Here is a 23,139-nt window from a genome sequence, read left to right on the forward strand (position 1 = left end):
TCATTGATGTTAAGTGTAATTGTCATTTCTGTAAAAGGACTTATTCAAATGATCTATGGGACATGTAACTAACTAATTTGTGTTTTGATTGAGGAGAGATACTAAAATACAAGATGCTTCAGGAAGATTCTTCCGTTTTCGCAAGATAACACGTTCTACATGAATGAAGGTAGAATTATACGGTAAATTATACCTTTCCCTATAAAAAGTAAAAGGTCACCTTGACGCCAGCGGCAAGTTTTAGTTTTATGTGGTTGGCACTACGGGCCTCCCTGGTGAGGCATAGTTGGTCGCGCGCTAGTTCACTGCCTAATGTATATCAAGTCGACGCGATGAGACAGGAAGTAAAGACATTTTGCGTTCACCATTTTAACCCTTTAGCTGCTGAACTGCTCGCAACGTATACAGTGTGTTCCCAAACAATTCGTTCATATTAACACGGGAGGTAGAGAAAATCAAAATAAAATATGCACTGAAGACCCAAAGAAACTGGTACACCTGCCTGGGCCCCCGCGAGCACGCAGAACCGCCGCAGTAGGACGTGACATGGACTCGACTAATGCCTGAGTTAGGGCTAGACGGAATTGAATCCTGCAGGGCTGTCCATAAATCCGTAACAGTTGCAAGGCATCCGAAATATGCTCAATAATGTGCATGTCTGGCGAGTCTGGTGGCCAGTGGAAGTGTTTAAACTCAGGAGAGTGTTCCTGGAGCCACTCTGTAGCAATTCAGGTAGTGTGGGGTGTCGCACAGTCCTCATGATTTTGACAAAGTGCGTTGCTATGCACAATGGACATGAATGGATGCAGGTGATCAGACAGGTTGCTTAGAGACGTGACATCTGTCAGAGTCGTATTTAGACGTATCAGGGGTACGATATCACTCCAACTACACACCATTATAAAGACTCCACCAGCTTGAAAAGTGCCCTGCTGACATGTAGGGTCCATGGATCATGAGGATGTCTCCAATATCGTACACGTCCATCCCCTCGATACAATTTGAAACGAGACTCCTTCGACCAAGCAACATGTTTCCAGTCATCATCAGTCCAATCTCGATGTTGACGGGTCCAGGTGAGGAGCAAAACTTTGTGTCGTGCAGTCATCAAGGGTACACGAGTGGGCCTTCGGCTCAGAAAGCCCATATCGATGATGTTTCGTTGAATGGTTCGCACACTGATGTTGATGGCCCAGCGTTGAAATCTGCAGAAATTTTCGAAAGGGTTGTATTTGTGTCACGTTGAACGACTCTCTCCAGTCGGTACTGGTCCCGTTCTTGCAGGATCTTTTTCCGGCCGCTGCGATGTCAGATATCTGATGTTTTACGGCATTACTGATACTCGTGAAATGGTAGTACGGGAGATGCTGCTCGTGCGCCGACTAAGATACCTGTTGTCTCATAGGCGTTGCCGACCGCAACGTCGTATTCTGCCTGTTTACATATCTCTGTAGTTGAATACGCTTGCCTATACAAGTTTATTTGGCTCTGCAGTGTATTCAGATAAGGGTCTCCGAAGTTAACTTTTAGTGGTAGGGAACATTTTTTTACTTGCACTGACGTAAGTCGCTGTGTCGGTTTCGCCAACTGGGAATTTGTACTGACATTCCTAACTGCTCTGTGCACGGATCACTGGCTTTTGAGGTCTGTTTGGAATCATGCCGATTCATTCGCAAGCAGCAGCCCCTTGTAACAACTTCCTTATAAACACACCCATTGAGTCGCATTTACTACTGGCTTGTTCCTAGAGTAGTGAACGTGGAGCGCTGTACGTGTGATGAAATGACTGACGGGCAACTGATATACGCGTCTGTGAACTGAAACGGACAATCTGCAGTGAAGGGTGTTGACAGCGCTTTCTCAACCGCCGCGTTCGACAACACTAAACATTGGGACGTCTGCATCGCCTGCCACGTGAACAGGCACTTTCCGTCAAGTATGCATGCTACAGGTCGGAATCTGACAGTGCGAACTCCCAAAATGAGATTCGGAGATATGTTGAAGACACTCCATCTGGGTGTAAACGACGTACCGCACACGTCCATGGCTCAGACACAGCCTTACCTTGAACGTGTTACATGACCAACACCTACATCTTTTCCATCTTCAACGCGTGGCAGTATTACCATCAAAAGACTTCCCCCAACGTGTGCAGGTCGCACAATGGTTTTCACAACCGTCTTACTCGCACTCCATGTTTCCGACCGAGGTCCTGTAGACTGATGAGGCTTTCTTTACTCGTGAGGATCTTTCAATATCCACAGTTCGCATGTTTCGGCACATGTGTGACCACGAGCGGTTCGTTGCTGATGTGTGGACGGGCATTTTCGGTAACACACTGACTGGACGAATATACAGGGTGATTCAAAAAGAATACCACAACTTTAAAAATGTGTATTTACTGAAAGAAACATAATATAACCTGCTGTTATACATCTTTACAAAGAGTATTTAAAAAGGTTCTTTTTTCCTCAAAAACAAGTTCAGAGATGTTCAATATGGCCCCCTCCAGACAAACGAGCAATATCAACCCGATACTCCAGCTCGTTCCACACTCTCTGGAGATGTTAGAGAATTGGCTGTCCCCTCAGCTCGAACAAGAAGCACAACAATTCATATTTCAGCAGGATGGAGCGCCACCACATTGGCACTTATCTGTCTGTAACTACCTGAACGTCAACTACCTGAAGCGATGGATCGGCCGCCAGGCAGCCCGTGACAGAGCACTTCATCACTGGCCTCCAAGAAGCCCTGATCTTACCCCCTGCGATTTTTTCTTATGGGGGCATGTTAAGGATATGGTGTTTCGGCCACCTCTCCCAGCCACCATTGATGATTTGAAACGAGAAATAACAGCAGCTATCCAAACTGTTACGCCTGATATGCTACAGAGAGTGTGGAACGAGTTGGAGTATCGGGTTGAACATCTCTGAACTTGTTTCTGAGTGAAAAAAAAACCTTTTTAAATACTCTTTGTAATGATGTATAACAGAAGGTTATATTATGTTTCTTTCATTAAATACACATTTTTAAAGTTGTGGTATTCTTTTTGTATCGCCCTGTATTATTCCATTCCACCTCAGCGAACGGAGATAACGCATCTTCGTGGAAAATGTATTTCCAGAACTGCTGGAAGGTATACCTTTGAATGTTGGACGAAGCATGTACTCCCAGCACGGTGCGGCGGTAGCCCATTTCACCGTAGCTGTGAGGAATCATCAGAGAGCCGCCTTCGGGAATCGATTGGTCGGCCCATGTGGCCCTGTAGCTTAGCCACGCAGGTCGTCTAACATTATGTGTATGGATTTCTACCTCTGGAGGCGTATGAAGCAGCTGATGTTTGAAACCATTGCGGAAACGGAAGACCTCGTCGGTAGAATTGCTGTGGCTGCTGGTACCACGGTCCACAAGCCAGGAATTTCGAACGGACACGACAGTCTCCCACCCGAAGATTTACTGGGCGCATACAGGTCAATGATCACGCATTTGAGCAGTGTCGATGAACTCCATTGCTGTAATTAGCATGCTAAACTACTTTTTGTGTAAATCGTCCCTAGCATCATAAACTGCTGTCAAGGACTACAGTTGCCCTAACTAAATATTTTTGTGTTCTATCTCCTGTTTTAATTTGAACAAATAGTTTCGGAACCCCCTCCATGTGCATGCACAGCCATCGTGTGTCGAGTGCTAACACAGTATACAGGCGACAGAACATAAATGTGCAGGAATTCTAACGTCGGCTGGTCGGCTGCACGCGTTTCGAGATTCTCTCAGTAAGTACTAGCGACAGGTAAAACGACGCCACTTGTAGCACAAGAAGTCGTTTTTACGATTGCAAGCGGTTTTTCAGTGTGACGTAAATGTCACCATCAGCAGTTTATCGGCTAGTATCCTGCGTTGTATTGTTTGAATGAAACGTCACCTTAGAAAAGTTAATTAATTACTGTGCTGATAAACCTCTTACATTATTTGATTTTCAAACAGCTGAGCAGAACTGAACGTACTCAGACATTTCCCTCTTTACCTATTCTGATCAACACTAAACTGACACACAATATTTTTAGCGCAACGCAATCTGACTTCCAAAAATCCCTACAAAAGAATGGACCTGACTAACATTAACCTATACGTTTCACAAATCACTTACCACACAAAAATCTTCGCTACTCAAGCTACTGCAATACAGCGAGCGCCACTACTGCCAGCTAAATAAAAAACTTAAACTACTGAAGGCACTAACTACTGATAGGCATAGTTAGCAAATGAAAGATTTTGATAGAGAACAAACAATGTATTTACCTTAATAGTGTTCAAAAAACATTATATACACTGCTGGCCACCGTAAATGCAACACCAAGAAAGACGATAGGTAGCACAACAAAATTTATTTTGTAAATAACATGTTGACCAAGTATCAAATGATTACGTTTACATACGTCTGTGACATGTGGTTTCTGCCAGAATCAGTAGCCAGAGTAGCCGCCATTGCTGGAGATCACCGCTGCCACACGTCTCGGCATTGAGTCAGACGTTGGATGTGTTCCTGGGGTACAGCAGCCCAAGCAGCTTCCACACGTTGCCAAAGATCATCTGGTGTGGCAGCTGGGGATGTAATCTGTGTCACTCGTTGAGCAACCATGGACCACATGTTTTCTATCGGCGAAAGATCCGGAGAGCGAGCCGGCCAGGGAAGCACTTCAATCTGGTTATTGACGAAGAACCTTTGGACAATGCGTGCCACGTGTGGTCGCGCATTATCCTGTTGATGTATGGCTGTGGCCGAGCCCTGAAGGTAAGGAAGGACAACTGGCTCCAGCACCTCGCATATGTAGCGCCGGCTATTTAAAGTACCGGCAATGCGTACTAGAGGCGTGCGAGAATAATATCCAATACCGCCCCATACCATAATACCCGGTGCAAGACCAGTGTGGCGGTGCATAATGCAGCTGTCCAGCATCCTCACTCCACGGTGTCTCCACACTCGAATCCGACCATCGTGGTGCTGCAAACAGAAGTGTGCCTCGTCAGTAAAGACAACGTCATTCCATTCTGCCGTCCACATCCGTCTGTCATCACACCATTGGCGACGGAGACGTCTGTGGTTCTGCGTCAATGGTAGACGAAGCAATGGACGTCTTGCGGACAGACCACTCTGCTGTAAACGGTGTCGAATGGTACGCACAAACACTGGATGATGCGTTACAGACGCAATGCGCTTTGCTATGGTTCGGGATGTCACTGAGCGATCCGTCACTGCCATGCGCACAATTTGCCTATCAGCACGTGCAGTGGTGCACCGAGGTGAATGCGATCGACCACGTCGGTCCGTCGTACCCTCCTGCATCCAACGGTCACATATCCGCATTACAGTTGTTTGGTTTCGTCCAACACGACTAGCGATTTCTCTGTATGATAATCCACAATCTCGGTAAGCCACTATCCTTCCTCTGTCGAACTCGGATACTTGATCAAACGATGTTCGCTGTTGTCTACGAGGCATAACTGATCGTCTTGTGAAACAACCACAAGGTAAACACACGTGCCGAACGTACACTCTTCGAAATCGCCAAGCCTTAAATGGCGCTATGAGGTGGCGCCACAGGCTCGCGTGATGTGCGTCTGCGCTGAAATTGTAATCAGTTGTATATCTCATCGCTGCAAACCCATGGTGTAAATTTCACTTGATTCGGATGCTTCCTTCAGGGTGTTGCATTTACGGTGGCCAGCAGTGTATATAGCAGTTCATGACATCCAGTCTTACAAATTTCAAAACTAAGCCACTTCTCTCCCCACATCCACCATTGCTGGCGGCTCACCTCCAACTGCGCAACGCTACACGCTGTTAACATCCAGCTGCCCAACACTACAATAGCCAACAACAATGCAAACCAGCCACAGACTGCACACGGCACAGCCAGTGATTTTCATACAGAGCGCTACGTGGCGTTACCAATAAAAAACCTAAATAGCCTACTTAAATCACTATAGTTGAAAATGTGTAAACGCGTGCTGACTGACAAGGAAATTTAATGCATTCTCACGGAAAGTGGTGGTGAAAGTGAGCTTTCTCTTACTTCGTCTGAACCTGAGGACACCATGCCTGCCGGCCGAAGTGGCCGTGCGGTTAAAGGCGCTGCAGTCTGGAACCGCAAGACCGCTACGGTCGCAGGTTCGAATCCTGCCTCGGGCATGGATGTTTGTGATGTCCTTAGGTTAGTTAGGTTTAACTAGTTCTAAGTTCTAGGGGACTAATGACCTCCGCAGTTGAGTCCCATAGTGCTCAGAGCCATTTGAACCATTTTTTGAACACCATGCCTGTTGACTCTCGCCTTCGACATTTCAGGACCGGAAAACCGTTTTTCTGGTCGCATATCTTCAAAGTACGACAGACAGCGATAACAAAGATGACGCGGCCCTCAAAAGAACGGAATCTTGCAAACAGTGACATAAAGAACAGCAAGTTTGTGAAGAAATTTAAGTGACACGGGAAGGAGCTACATACTAGGGTTCATCATTGTGATACTGTACAGTCAGACGTGACTCGTAGACTTTTGGAAAACCCTAGTGCGTTACCAGTTCTTCAGTCATTGTTCGCGGAGGAATTAAGCTTAGTTATTTGTAGAGGAGACTAATAGTTACGACACTCAGACACAGTTCAGAGTACTACTGCTAAATAGAAAAGCCATTTGAAGGCCTGGAGAAATAAACATATAAGACATGTATTGTTCCCTGATAATATCTCTGTTAATAGCAAGACTAAAAACTGATGAAGTTTGAATGTTGGTCAAATAACTCTCCCTTCAAAACTCTGATTTTCGGTGAAATAATGTTTCGTGGCTGATATTTATTATTTGTTATTTCTGAAGGCTGCGTTTCTGGAACAACAATGTTCCTGTTTAAGATGATTGGTTGTACGAACTCATAGTTGTTTCATACGTGAGAGAGAAGTTGCAAATAGCACTCGCTGCATTACAAAATGTTAGAATTGACTTAAGTCTCCTGTTATTCAAGGGATGCTTGGCTCCCAAACAATATGTCATTTTAGTATAAAAATGAAAAAAGTAGTTGTACTGGACATTTTGGTTTATATTGGTGCAAAGTGTGACGTAGTAGTCAATAAGGAATATTTGTGAATTACTGGCAATATTGTGACACGTCTGGGGCCTTTTTTTTTAGGAAGGGAGAGCACGCCATATGTGGAGAATTGGTACAAAAACCCATCTCTTTTCCACTCGTTGAATGAAAGAAGTACAAATGCAGTAGCAACAATTCGCAATAACAGAAAATGTAAGCAAACTTGGAGCTAAACTACAAAAAGAAGAGATGGAATTTAATTTAGCACACACAATGATGGCTTTGAAGTGGAATGACAAAAGGGGTACATGTAGTTCGACGGTATGCGATACATCTGAAAAGAAATCAGCTGCAAAATAAGCCACCAAACTAATACCGAAAAATTTAAACCAATCTGTGTGTTGATTTTGAAACTATAGGCGCGGTGGAGGAATATGACGTGGTGCTCAGCCCGACGGAATGTGTTCGTAAAACACCGAAATGGTACAAGAAAATCGTTATTTTACTCGTTAGACATGTGTGTGCGCCTGAGCACAGTATGTTCAAAAAAGTGCTGAATATTTTGAGAGGTGGTAGTACTCATCGAAACACGGAAACTAAGTACAGCAAACCTGAATTCGGAAACGCATATTTTCTGAAATAAGTCCAGTAAGCATGGACCCAGAAATGCATACTTTCTACGATAAACCTGTGTTTAGAGGAGGTGATCTACGTGGCGTTGACAATGCACCCCTCTGCCCTCCGGCTTAAGGAATGACGCATCCTTTGAAGTATACCCAGCTGTTGTTGTACCTACTGACACACATTGAACAAGCGACCCTGTAGGGTTCGTACATCGTTGATTGGAGTAGCGTTTTGTTCAACAATTCCTTCAACTGTCCCTGTAAACGAAAGTCTAGGGGAATGAGGTCCCGGAAACGAGTAGACCAAGGTGTGCCGCCCTCCTCCCCCCCCCCCTTTCCCCACTCCGAACCCGACCAGCCTAGCGGTTTTGAAATGTCTGGCTCACGTGTTCAGTCACATTGCGACGAAAGTGTGTTGTTGCACCAACATGCATGAGTTACATTTACATTTTTTGCTGCAATGAAATGGCCTCCAGCAAGGTAGGCAGTATATTAATGAGGAAGTCTAGATAACTTTTGTGGTAGCTGTTCTGGCCATATTAATCCATCGCCAAATAAGCCTGCCCATATGTTGACTGAGAATCGGTGTTGACGCCCTCTCTCCTTATTACTTGCGGATTTGTTACTTACGAAGCTGACACCCAAAAGATAAACTTCAATCGCCAAATATCATCTGTCTGACACGTGAGATTTCCGAGACATGCCATCAAGAAAGGAAAGCATCAGGAGGTCATCGATCAGAGGAAAATTCGTTGTGGCTGATCGAAACGCATTTACTCATTAAACAACACGAATCAGTAAGGATATCCATCGTGCGTAACAAGAACAAAAAGAAAAAAAAAAAAAACAGTGTGATGTGGGACAGTGTGTTATGCCTTGTTTTGATAGGGTATGTTAGTCGGCCGCTGTGGTCGAGCGGTTCTAGGCGCTTGAGTACGGAATCCCGCTGCTGCTACGGTCGCAGATTCGAATCCTGCCTCGGGCATGGATGTGTGTGGTGTCCTTTGGTTAGTTACGTTTAAGTAGTTCTAAGTTCTAGGGGACTGATGACCACAGCAGTCAAGTCCCATAGTGCTCAGAGCCATTTGACAGGGTATGTTAGGGATGGTAAAAACCAACCGATACCAATATTTTGATCCTGATTAGCCGGTATTTTTCAGTATTTGTTCGGTCTGGGTCGTAACAGATGTCTCTTATAAATTGCTAATAACCCAGTTAAAACTGAAACATTAATGAGCCATAGCAGTTGTGCTGAAATTCTTGATTTTTAAATGAATCTTTTCTTAAAAGGCGTGTAGTTTTTATTTGCAAAACTTGAATTGCTTTGAAATATTGCTTTACAATATGAAATGGGAAAATCCATCAGTGCTGTTTTAACAGCAATGACAACAGAAACGAGCAAAAAACACGTGAGATAAGAAGTGGTGAAGCAATGGCGAAACAGTAACTTGTTACCTTGGGTGTAGCCTATTGGATGGTACGCATGTATATGCAGTGAGCGAGACTTGTCCCGACCTGGTCTATATCGTAATTTCTTCACCTTGTCGTCGTACATTAGTTGTAGTACAGAGTGCCACCATCCCTAATCAAGAAGTATTTTTACGAAGTGCGGTGCAGTACAATGTTCCATTTGCTTAAAAAGATTAAGAACGGGAGGAGCCACCACAGATGGCGATGTCGTATAAGGATAACACTTAAAACTTCACAGTTAATTCATAGTTGAGACTAAACAGAGGAAACAGCTAATGTGTTACTTGTATCTACATAATATGCCTATTTCTGCTTGTAACCCTAGAAAACGGACAAATTAAGGTGCAAAACAGAGTTATTCTACCAGTCTTCACCGTTTTACACTGACTATTCGCAATATACAAATAGTGATATGATCCTCTAATACAACGTGATATTTGAACAGAGTTTCAAAACATTGGAATCTATGTTATTGAATATTGGAAATGTTTTGTAGTATTGAGCCACTTATCACTTTTCGATAAAAGCAGCTAACGGTAGACGGACTAAGTTTTCTTTTGTTTTCTGTTTAATTTACTATTTTGAGTCTGCATTTCTTGAAACTGAAGGAGTCAAAATTTCTCAATCTTTGTTCGATTTCTAGGTTTACTATAGGAAACAACATAATAAGAAATTGGAAATAGATTGTTGCAGAAGCCGCTTATTTTAAGCGGTTTTAACACTCAGTTTAAACTGGCACTGGAGAAAAAACGCCGATATAAGCGAAAACCCATTGCTTCAGCTATAACCGCACATCTCTAATGCATATCACACACAAAGAAAGACTTCCTGAAATACGTTTCTTTGTAATGTTATCTAATTTCGAAAACCCCAGCAATAATAAACGTTCAAAGTACAGACTATTTTAAAACAATTATCGGCGAGAATAAGTACTGAATACCCTGGGACGATAGCGCAGCAGCCGCTCGTGTACTCAGCGCTATATGGTGCCCTGTACGACAGGCACTGTGACGTAGATGTGCGCAATCTTAAGTCGCACTCAACAGTGGAGGGGTCAACAGGTGCAATTCAGATAGCCTAAAAGTGCTTGCAAGAGCAGGTTGAATTAATTTTAATTTAAATCCGTCTTGATTGCAATTTTTTTTTTTTTATTATTCATATGACCGGTTTCGGTTCATTCAGAACCATCTTCAGATCTGATATTTAAGTTACAGGAGTAACCCGTCCCATTCAGCAACTTTCACATGCTACGTCACATAGCATGTGAAAGTTGCTGAATGGGACGGGTTACTCCTGTAACTTAAATATCAGATCTGAAGATGGTTCTGAATGAACCGAAACCGGTCATATGAATAATAATAAAAAAATTTGCAATCAAGACGGATTTAAAGTAACATTATAAAATCACTGATTGCTGTTATCCCATAAGACATTATGTCTGTTTTTGCGCAGCTTGAATTACAGACAGCCTGTGAGGGTCGTACTGATGTAGGATCACTCCATTGGCACCCAAGGCTGCGGTACTGTTTCTCTGCGTGTGCCACCTTCCAGTAACTTTGTGTGAAGTGCGACGCCGCGGAATAAGAGCGATGAAAACTATTTAACTCCAGACACGTTCGCAAAAGAATGGCACGAGTTTCAGTATCGTCTAGATGTTGACGTACGTCCCGTGGAGGAATGAAGTAGATCAAAAGTTTTATCCTAAACGTAAGTTTACAACACAACGCAAGTTGCATCTACAAGATACAGCGTCGTCAAATTCAATATCTGTTTTGAAAAAAACAAAATCTTTATAAGGCTGTGGATAAGTTAAAATTCGCCACAAATTTCTATCGTCAGTTATGTACAAGACTAGCGGAAAACTGCTCGCATCGGAGCACAAAAAAGGGGAATATGCTCCCGTTTAAAAGACTGTGGCTTGTAAACTGTGGTACCATCTGCCTCACCTTACCATCCTCGGCATCTTCAAAAATTTCCAATATGAAAAGAACTTAATGAATAAAGAAAATATTGACAGTTTACTTGTTTGAAACTGAAATAAGTTTTCACATTAGACCGTGTACGAAAATTTTGCATGTGCTTCAGCGCTACAAAATGTGGTTTCCATACTCTTATGATGATAACAGACACACTTTACTGCATATTTCTCCGTGCTATGCTATTGCATAAACTATGATTTCACCTCACGTCGTATTGTAAGTGTACAATGAGGGAAACTTTGAACTTCTGTATCCCTGACACGGATAAAGATACCAAGAAAATTTTCAAGACTGTTAGAGATAAGGGCCTTACAAATATGTTGCAAACAGTGCAGAGATTTTCTGTGCGTAGCCGTCTTGTAATCCGCGGTTTCGTTTAGATGTACATAAAACCATGTTTCGCGGGTGTTTCACGTTAACGGTCAAAGATTTTTGAAAACGAGAAGATGGCACTTCTACATAATTGCATGGAGAATATAACGTTAAGATTTGATCAATATGCTGTCGGCGCAGAGATGGTGGAAAACGCTTCTTTCGTGTTTTCTCAGGAACCGCCTGTGAACTAAATGGTACCTACCTTAGCCCAGTAAGGCACACCGTAGATCACATATAACGCAAAAAGAACCACTGGATCTGCTCAATTTGCCTAAGCTGGAGGAAGTGTGTGATATTCAAACTTTGTCACTGGATAGTTGGAGTAAGAGGATTCTTGTATTGGGTGTACAAATAGTCCCTAAAACCGGGGCTATGCAAAACACTTGAACTTATCTTTCTGTCATCAACAGCACTCGAGGTATAACCCTGGAAAAATACCGTTTTTATGTGCAGCGGTATGGAACATACCGGTAGCGCATGCTGTCACATGCGATCCGATATAGTCTTGCGAAATAAGCTGAATCACATTAAACACTCTGTACATGATTGTAGAAAGTTCCTTCTTCCCTTTTTGTAACTGTGTTAATACAAATGCATAGCGTAACATAACATACGCTACAGGCCATTAAAATTGCAACACCAATAAGAAATGCAGATGATAAAAGGATATTCATTGGACAAATATATTACACTAGAACTGACATTTGATTACATTTTCACGCAGTTTGGGTGCATAGATCCTGAGAAATCAGTACCCAAAACAACAACCTCGGGCCGTAATAATGGCCTTGATACGCCTGGGCATTGAATCAAACAGAGCTTGGATGGCATGTAAAGGAACAGCTGCCCACGCAGCTTCAACACGATACCACAGTTCAAGAGTAGTGACTGGCGTACTGTGACGAGCCAGTTGCTCGGCCAACATTGACCAGACGTTTTCAATGTGCTGACGAGGGCAGCAGTCGAACATTTTCTGTATCCAAAAAGGCCCGCACAGGACCTGCAACACGCGGTTGTGCGTTATCCTGCTGAAATGTAGGGTTACGCAGGGATAGAATGAAGGGTGAAGGGTAGAGCCACGGGTCGTAACATATCTGAAATGTATCGTCCACTGTTCAGAGTGCCGTCAGTGCGAACAAGAGGTGATCGAGATATGTAACCAATGGCACCCCATACCATCACGGCTATGTGCGTTCACCACGATGTCGTCAAACACGGATGCGACCATCATGATGCTGTAAACAGAATCTGGATTCACCCGAAAAAATTACGTGTTGCCAGTCGTGCGCCCAGGTTCGTCGTTGAGTACACCATCGCAGGCGGTACTGTCTGTGATGCAGCGTCAAGGGTAACCGCAGCCACGGTCTCCGAGCTGATAGTCCATGCTGCTGCAAACGTCGTCGAACTGTTCGTGCAGATGGTTGTTGTCTTGCAAACGTCCCCATCTGTTGACTCAGGGATCGCGACGTGGCTGCAGGATCCGTTACAACCATGCGGATAAGATGCCTGTCATCTCGAGTGATACGAGGCCGTTTGGATACAGCACGGCGTTCCGTATTACCCTCCTGAACCCACCGTTTTCATATTCTGCTAGCGGTCATTGGATCTCGACCAACGCGAGCAGCAATGTCGCGATACGATAAACGGCAATCGCGATAGGCTACAATCCGACCTTTATCAGAGTCGGAAACGTGATGGTACGCATTTCTCCTCCTTAGACGAGGCATCACAACAACGTTTCACCAGGCAACGCCGGTCAACTGCTGTTTGTGTATGAGAAATCTGTTGGAAACTTTTCTGATGTCAGCACGTTGTAGATGTCGCCACCGGCGCCAGCCTTGTGTGAATGCTCTGAAAAGCTAATCATTCTCATATCACAGCATCCTCTTCCTGTCGGTTAAATTTCGCGTGTGTAGCGCGTCATCTTCGTGGTGTAGCAATTTTAATGGCCAGTAGTGTAAAATGAAGAGACAACACGGAGGGCAATGATGACGACAGTCGGGGCAACAAGAAACCCGATACGAGGCACTGTTCTGTAAACAAAGCAGAAAATGGTTATTTTCTTATGAGCGACGCGCAGATTTCTAGAAGGGCGGTTGATACTTACAGAGCACCGTGACGGGGAACCTCTTGCTGACGGACGGCGGGATTCCGTTGGAGGCTATGCACAGGTACACCCCCATGTCGCTCCGCTGCACGCCCGTCAGCGTCAGAGTCTCGCCTTCGAAGTAGAGCACACCTGTGAGGGAAGGAGAAAGCGAGTGTGTGATAACAGCGAATGCAGTGCTGACGTTCCTCCTGCAAGCTAGGATTACCTTACGCAACTAAGCATCGGAGATAATGCAACATTACACATCTACTGAATCTTCTTGACCTCTTAATAGACTGTGCTGTTGTACTGCTATCGGGGTACATAAGACTCTCTGTTAGTCCCGGTCTAGAAACATTTCTAACAAGAAGTCCCTTGAGTACGAGGTCACAAGTTTAATCTTTAGTAGGTCTCCTTTGAAATGGGTTAGTTATTATGACAACAAAAATATTAGCTGCAGATCACTCACTATGTGCATCAGAAGGGCGACAGAAAATAGGTGTCCGTGATGTGCAGAGATCAGCCTCTTTTGTTTTCTTTTTTGTTTTTGTTTGATTCAGCTGTCTTCTGACTGGTTTGATGCGGCCCACTATGAACTCCTCTCCTGTGACAACTTCTTAATCTCAGAATAACGCTTATTGCAACCTACGTCCTCAACTAGTATTCCAACCTTCGTCTTCCTCTACAACTTTCGGCCCCTCTAGGACCATGGAAGTCATTCCCCCATGTCTTAACAGATGACCTGGCATCCTGTCCCTTTGTCCCTTCTTATTGTATTCCTTTCCTCTCCGGTTCTGCGCAGAACCTCCTAATTCCCTACCTTATCTGTCCACCTAATTTTCAACATTCGTCTGTTGCACTACACCTGAAATGCTTCGACAACTTTCTGTTCAAATGGTTCAAATGGCTCTGAGCACTATGGGACTCAACTGCTGAGGTCATTAGTCCCCTAGAACTTAGAACTACTTAAACCTAACTAACCTAAGGACATCACACACATCCATGCCCGAGGCAGGATTCGAACCTGCGACCGTAGCGGTCTCGCGGTTCCAGACTGCAGCGCCAGAACCGCGCGGCCACTTCGGCCGGCCTATTTTCTGTTCCGGTTTTCTCACTGTCCATGTTTTACTACCATCCGATGCTGTGCTCCCGACGTACATTCTCAGAAATTTCTCTCTTACAATTAAGGCCTATGTTTCATACTTTTAGACTTCTCTTTCCCAAGAATGCCCTTCTTGCCAGTGCTAGTCTGCTTTTGATATCCTCCTTGCTCCGTCCGTCATTGGATATTTTATTGCCTACGTAGCTGAATTCTTTAACTTCTTCTACTTCGTGACCATCAATCCTGACATTAAGTTTCTCGCTGTTCAGATTTCTGCTACTTCTCATTACTTCAACCTTCTACGGGATGTGTGTATTACACTTCATAGCCCAGTACTGCTCCCATTGAGGCTGACCCATCATCCGTGGCGAATGGGAGGTCGCCTCAGTGCGTAGCCGGCTGTAAAAGGTTTCCCGGGTCCCGAAGGTAATGCCTCCCCAGTTAGCCAGACAAACGGGTTCAAGGTGCTGCCCGTGGCCGTCTGTGTCCCTCAGCCAGATTCAGTCGCTTGTCCTGTTTAAGAGGAAACCTCTCAGCCTGCAAGATACAGCAGTTACAGGGGGTGGGATTATTGGTAGCTGGGAGTTCCAATGTTAATCACTTTATAGGTCTTCTTAGAGATTTGGCTATCGAGGAGGGGAAGAAAACCAATGTGAAGTACCTGTGTACATCGGGTGAACTCATTACAGACGTGGAACAGGTCCTTCTGGATGCCATGAAGAAGCACTCGGTGCAGCCAATTGCGGGATGTGACTCACGTCGGCACCAGTGATGTGTATTGATTTGGATAAGAAGAGATTATCTCTGGTTTCGAGCAGCTAACAGAAGTGGTAAAGGTTCGCGAGATGAAAGCAGAGCTCAACATTTGAGTTAGCCATTAGTCCCTATTGTTAATCTCTAATACAGAGCCGAGTGGAGAGTCTACTTGTTCTTCATGGTTCTTCGACGGTTCTTAGAACATGTAGGCTGCAAATTCCTCGACTTCACCATAGGACGTTGAGATTTTGGGTTCCGCTAAATAGGTCAGGAGTCCATTACACGCAGGAGGTGGTCGCCGGGTAGCGGGGGCTGTGTTGACTGGAGTGGGTGGTTTTTTTAGATTAGGAGGACTCGGCAAAACACGGGAAGAGTTTCAGTCGCAAAGAGTGCAGTTCGAACATAGGAAGAACGTAGATCTAGGAACCATAGGTATAACACTAGTAAATTGTTGTAGCTCTTTTAGGAAAGTACCAAAGCTCGAAGCGATAATAGAAAGCACTTATTGTCAAACCGCTACAGGCACTGAAAACTGGCTACATTCCGGGATAAGTTCAACTGAAATTTTTGCGAAGGACCTAACGGTGTTCATAAAGGATAGACTAAACACAGTTGGCGATGCCATGTTGGTTGCTGTTAGAAGTAGTTTATCTTGTAGCGAAGTTGATAGTTCCAGTGAGTAAGTATGGGTAGAGTTCATTCTTGGTACCGGAATAAAATAATAATTGGATCCATTTACAGACCTCCCAACTCAGATGATACGACTGCTGAAAAGTTCAAAGAGAGTCTACCGACTCATACAATTATAGGTGGTGGTAACTACAGTTTACCCTCGATAAGTTTGCGAAAAAGCGAGTTTAAATCCTGAGATTCACATAAAACATCATCCGAAATTGTGCAAAATGCGTTCTGTGATCTCTTAGCAGCAAATAATCCTCAGCTAGCAAAAAGCATCAAAACGGATACAGTGACTGGTGAACACAGGTCTGTCGTAGAGAGAACGAATACCGCAACTCCCAAATCCTTCAAAAACAAACGGAAATATATCTATTCAGAAAAGCAGATGAAGGTTAACTTGACGCCTTCCTGAAAGACAATTTCCGATCCTTCTAAATTAACAACGTAAGTGTAAACCAGATGCGGCTTGAATTCAAAGAAATAGCATCGGCAGCAGTTGAGAGATTTATACCAAATAAATTAAGAAACGACTTTGCTGATTCTCTTTGGTGCACAAAATGGGTCTCAACACTGTTGCAGAAACAACGAAAAACATGCCAAATTTAAACGGATGAAAAATTGGAGACCTTTTACAGAAGATCGAAATTTAGCGCGGACTTCAGTGCGACATGCTTATAGCAGTTTCTACAACGAAACTTTGTCTCGAAACCTGGCAGATGATATAAACAGGTTGTGCTCGTATGTGAAGCATTCTAGCGGCAAGACACAATCAATGCCTTCTCTGCGACATAGCAATGGAAACACCGTCGATGACAGAGCTGCTAAAGTAGAGTTACTAAGCACAGCGTTCCTAAATCCTTTCACCTAAGTAGACGAAGTAAATATTCCAGTATTCGAATCAAGAACAGCTGCCAACATGAGTAACTTAAGAGGTAGATATCCTCGGAGTAGTGAAGCAGCTTAAGTTACTTAATGAAAGCAAGTCTTCCGGTCAAGATTGTATACCAATCAGGTTCCTTTCAAAGTATGCTGATCCAGTAGCTCTATTCTTAACAATCATATACATCCGCTTGCTCTACGAAAGACCCGTTCCCAAAGAATGGAAAGTTCCACAGGTCACACCCATCTTCAAGAAAGGCAACGGGACTAATCCACTAAATTACAGGCCAATACAGTTTGCGTCGATATGGAGCAGGATTTTAGAACATACATTGTGTTCGAAGATTATCAATTATCTCGAAGAGAACGGTCTATTGACACACAGTCAACGCGGATTTTAAAAACATCGTTCTTGTGAATCACAACTAGCTCTTTCCTTACACAAAGTGTTGAGTGGTATCGACAAAAGATTTCAAATTGACTCCATATTTCTAGATTTCCAGAAGTGTTTTGACATCGTACCTCACATGAGGTCCCGGCGGAGGTTCGAGTCCTCCCTCGGGCATGGGTGTGTGTGTTTGTTCTTAGAATAATTTCGGTTAAGTAGTGTGTAAGCTTAGGTACTGATGACCTTAGCAGTTAAGTCCCATAAGATTTCCCACACATTTCAACTTTTTTTTCACATGAGGTCACAGTTCGTTGTAATTGACGGGAATCCATAGAGTAAAACAGAAGTGATTTCTGGTGTTCCCCAAAGAAGCGTTGCATGCCCTTTCTTTTTCCTTATCTATATAAATGACTTAGGAGACACTCTGAACAGTCATCTTACGTTGTTGGCAGTCGATGCTGTCGTTTATCGCCTAGGAAAGTCATCAGAAGGTAAAAATCAAGTGATAAACAATTTAATTAAAATACCAGTAAGGTGCAGAAGTTGGCAATAGACACTTAAAATGGAAAGTGTAAGGTCATTCAAATGAGAGAAAAAAAGAACCTGTTAAATTTCGGGTACACGATAATTAAATCAAATGTGAAGGCTGTGAATTCAACTAAATACCTTGGAATTACAATTACGAACAACTTAAACGGGAAAGAACACATAAAATGTTGTGAGGAAGGCGAACCGAATACTCCGTTTCATTGGTAGAACACTTATAACGTGCAACCGATCTCTAAAGAGACTGCCTAACATGGAACAGATCTACTAAAGAGACTGCCTACACTATGCTTGTTCGCCATCTTTTGGATTACTGCCGCACGCCGTTGGGTCTTTACCAGATCGGGTTAACGAAGGTACATCGAGAAAGTTCAAAGAAGAGCAGCACGTTTTGCATTATTGAGAAGTAAGGAACGGAGTGTCACGGCCGTGATACAGAAATTGTGATTAGAACAGCGGTTTCTTTAATACCTAAAACAGACATAAACTATCTTGAGCGCGAGAAACATTTATTTTTGGGGTTACCGTTTCCGGTCAGATTTCGACCATCTTCAGACTTTATGCCATGATGGTAGGCTGTGGCGGTGAACGAAGCAACCGTTACGACTCCACGAACATCAACTGGTCAGCTGTAAGTTCTGAAGATTGTAAAAAAACTGACCGAAACCGGTAGCCACAAAAATCAAGGTTTCTCGCAGTCAAGACTGTTTATCTTTAAAGGCGTTTCTGGTTGAGGCCGGATCTTCTCACGAAATTTGATTCACCAACTTCTTCCTCAGAATGAGAAAATATTTTGTTGACACCGATCTGCATGGGAAGAAACGATCGCCATAATAAAATAAGGGAAGTCAGAGCTCAGACGTAAGGATACATGTTTTCATCTTTTTCTGCGCGCTGTTGAAGAGTGAATAACATCGTGAAGTTGGTTCGGTGAACACTCTGCTAAGCACTTAAAGAGTAATTTGCAGAGCAGCCATGTAGGTCTGGGTATAGTCGAAAGTGGATATCGTCGACATTCTAGAAATTTTCGAAACAGAACATTAAGTTGGACCACGAACACCGAATGAAAAATGGAGCGCCACATTGATCACTAAGGTTCACACCATCAAGATCGAAGGTAAATTCATTTGGAGTTACAAATCATGCATCTAGGTATCAAATGGCTCTGAGCACTATGGGACGTAACAACTGAGGTCATCAGTCCCCTAGAACTTAGAACTACTTAAACCTAAGGACATCACACGCATCCACGCCCGAGGCAAGATTCGAACCTGCGACCGTAGCAGTAGATCGGTTCCGGACTGAAACGCCTAGAACCGCTCGTCCACAACGGCCGGCAGCTAGGTATCCACTCTTAAAGAATGTATATAGTATGTTATTGGTGTAGCCCGGTGATGAGAACTGATGGAATTTGATAGTGTACAACAAAAAGTGAAAGAGGCTGCCGTCGACCTTATCGCGAAACTGTCTATTCCTTAAGGCGACGCAGCAGATGGTGCGGTAATACGTTTTATAGGAACGCAAACTGCGATTATCCAGTGGCTGAATTTGTCCAGTGGTTCCGGGTGGCAATGACACAAATTTTTCGGAGAGGTAGGTTGCTCTAAACGAGTATGATTTTTGTACGCAAACTAGGAATCTAGTAAAAGCAACTTATTTTGACCAGATATTGGCCAAAAGCAGGGCTCATACCGTAGTTGTAGTTCTCTGTCGTCCATTTTCCCGTTCTTGCTTGCTGTGACGCAAAAATATTCCGTACTGTCCCTGCAAAGTCACTCAGCTGAGAAAGAACTGTCGGGGGCAGAGCTCCTCTAACGTCTTGCAGCACAATAGATAACCCTCCAGCCTATTTAGCATCCAGATTAACAGTCGGCATAATTTTACACGAATGTGTGAAGGCATTATTGTTAGTTGAAATTGATATTACTTTCTTTGTAGTTCTGATTTCTTCTTCAGATCCCCATTGGTCGGAGTTGAAATCTGATTTCATACTGAACGGTGGGATAAATTTTTTTATCTAATTTACAAATTTTCCGGCCGATTCCACAGTGTAATTGACGCTGTGTTTGAAATTTCGTTTCCTTACGTCTTCCAATTCTGGAGCGTTGTTTGACGTTATGTAATCATCCACTGCTTCCGTTGAAATCGCTACAATCTAAGTCACGTGCAGTTTGATGTCCATAACGCAGTACGTCACTCGCTTGTAAATTGTATCGAGGATCCTTGGAAGGTGCAAAAACCAGTTTTTGAAACAAGTGCATCTTGTCCTCTCTTGAATATCCGTAGTTTGTCTTATGCACAACACGGCAATATTGCTGCATGCTTATTCTGAATCTGTTCATAACGCTTTTTTTTAATGTGTTGGGTATGTGAGTTACATAATTAGGTTTAATGTATCGCACTTTGGACAACGACTGTCCTTTACTACATTTCCCTGGAGACAGGATTTGTGGCTGTCTGACAAGGATGATGAACTAGATGCCTCGACACCTCTTTCACTTGGTAAGCGCGTATCGTCATATATGTGTTCCTCAACTACAATGTCTGCACCGTCGATCTTATACAATACCACACATTCCATTTACTCATCTCGAAGAACAGCTAATATTTCATCTGCCTCTTCTTTTTTACTCTGCGAAATTTTTAGGTCCCTTTCTGACGAAATGTCAACTTCGGTCAAAGTTATTGTAGGTATTATGCAATGTTTGCTTTTTTTATCATTTTCATTGCTCTGCTTTGTATCAACGTCACTAGCACTGCAGCACTGTTGTGAGTTACTCGTCGACTAGTCAAGCCAACAGTGTTCCGTAGCCTCATGCTGTGCTCACCATTGTATAACGCGATGCTCGCCCCCTGTTGCCTTTAGCAGATAATACTGTGGCTCCATGGTAAATAATCTATGAGGCGTCGATTTCCGTAAACATCATTGGTCTTTTTTGGCCTCTCATTTAAGGGGTTCCTTGTAAGTGAGTGGTAGGCATAAATGCTCCAGTGCTCGGAGGTGTGAATGGGAGTATGAGAAAATTTTTAGTTCATAAGAAAAGAAGTCATCAGGGTGGTAGAACACATGTATGAAGGTGGAATGACACTATTCAGGAGCAGTTCACGCGCAACAAAGGCATTTCAGAGAGAGAAGGACTACATCAGGTATCCGCTGTCAGCCTATATCTCTTTGACCTTGTCATGGATCTACTAGTCAAAGATGTGTAAAAGGGCACCTAGGAGTATGATGTTCGCCGATGATGTTGTAATCAGTGAGTAGGTACTTCAAGACAAGCTTGAACAGTGGAGAAAAGCTCTAGAGGAAAGGGGAATGAGAATTAGCAGGGTGAAAATAGAGTATATGTGTACAAATGATGCCAAAGGTCTATATATTAACCCGCAAGGAGAAAAATTGACGTGGGTCAAGAAATTTAAATACCTAGGTTGGAGGACTGGAGGCCGAAATAGAGCACAAGATAATTACTGGACGGATGAATCTGAGGAAACTGAGCGGAGTACTGTGTGACAAGAAGGTTAGCTGCAGAATAAAAGTAAAGCTTTACAAGTCTGTGGTGAGGCCTGCGATGCTGTATAGCGAACAAACTTGGCTAATTACAAAGGTCCAAGACGAATATATGGAAGTGGCAGAAATGAGAATGTTAAGGTGGATGAGTGGGATGACAGGAAAGGATAGACTAAGGAATGAGTACATCAGGGCAACAGTGAAAGTGGGGCCCATAGGGAAGAAGATCCAAGATAGTAGGCTAAGGTGGTACGGACACATACAGAGGAGAGGGGAGTACTAGGTGGAGAGGAGAGTTGAAGACCCAGAAATGGAAGGATCAAAGAGTAGAAAAAGACCGAAACTGAGATGAAAAGGCAAGGTAGCAGGGGACCTACGGGAGAAAGGATGGCTGGGAGAAGAAGTACTGGAGAGGCATTTATGGAAGAATCCAGCAAAGCAACACCGATCCCACATAACGTGGGAAAGGGCTGAGAAGATGATGATGAAAAAAAGGAGTCGTTAATTTGGAAGCATTTTATCTGACAGAGATGAAAATTATTGTAACTGAGGCAATCAGTTCTCACTTTGGGTTAAACCAAAGCACACTCGTCGCTCCTATAATTCATGTTGAATTAGCTCAGTTTTGAACTCTAAGATCACAGTTCACCATTTCTCTGTAAATAAATCAAAGTTCTTCTTCATTCTGATAAATAATAAGTGAATAAAACTGAAAAGCTGCTTACTGCTCCTACTGCGCATTGTCTGATAAAAGTACTCCCACTCTGGTTCTTTGCGAGATTAAGATTCTGTCACGTAGACACTTTGTTTCCGATTGAGGCGCTCCCCACCCAGTGCACTTTAAGCTGATTAAGTAATTAAACGGGAAATTTGCAGGCGACGAACTGGAACACGTAAACAGCGTCACTGCGCGGACGGAGCTCGCAGCTTCTCCGTAAAATTTAGTGCAGCTGCTACTCGTGGAATCCGCTTTTGCAGCAAAATACGTCAAACATGTATTTTTATCTATTTCATATGCCACAATAGTCGGATACCTACAGCGAGATCGTCATTGTGGCTTCAAATAATAACACATTCTTATTCTTTCTTTCATTTGAGATTCAGTACAGTGCAACATTCACGGTACTGTGTCGAAGAAATACATGAATTACTGAGGTGTCTTGCGTCATAGGACTTGAAGGACTGCTATCAAGGTTTACCGGTACGTAGACAAGGAGACAAAATGAAAAGATGGAAAACAGGAGTCATTCCAAGAAATTAGTTTGTGGGATTGAAACTAATTCCGATTAACATTTCCGTCCTACCAAATTACCTACTCGCATATAAATTCAATTACTTTATGCTACGTCGCGTGGGACTCACACACGAACCACTAGGATAGTTTTGAGACCTATCGGCAATAAGTCTCACTAGTTTTCCAAGGAACAAACTGCTAAGCCCACTATCATGACCTGAAGTCCATGATAATTTATCACAACTATGAGATGGCACACAACTAGTTAATCAATATCGTCCAGCTTGCCGACAAAGCCATAAGCTTTTTCGGTAGACCAATTTCCAAATCTCTGGATATTGTCACGAGCAAAAATGTATTTTGAAGCACCAATTAAGAACACTGCCTCCGCAATTCTGTGCATTCACACTTAGTCAACATCCAATAAACAAATACAAAGCG

At 43.4% G+C, this 23,139-nt stretch overlaps 1 protein-coding gene across 1 annotated transcript in view; it reads right to left on the reverse strand.

The window, feature by feature from the left end:
• LOC124795582 (leucine-rich repeats and immunoglobulin-like domains protein 1) overlaps positions 1 to 23,139 on the reverse strand; it is a 538,114-nt gene that overhangs the window by 99,201 nt on the left and 415,774 nt on the right. The window contains exon 6 of the mRNA XM_047259654.1: positions 13,629 to 13,760. Within this exon, the coding sequence (XP_047115610.1) occupies positions 13,629 to 13,760 (132 nt within the window). The remainder of the gene's footprint in view (positions 1 to 13,628; positions 13,761 to 23,139) is intronic.

The sequence above is a fragment of the Schistocerca piceifrons genome, chromosome 4 (assembly GCF_021461385.2).
Source record: "Schistocerca piceifrons isolate TAMUIC-IGC-003096 chromosome 4, iqSchPice1.1, whole genome shotgun sequence".
In the NCBI taxonomy this organism is placed as follows: domain Eukaryota; kingdom Metazoa; phylum Arthropoda; class Insecta; order Orthoptera; family Acrididae; genus Schistocerca; species Schistocerca piceifrons.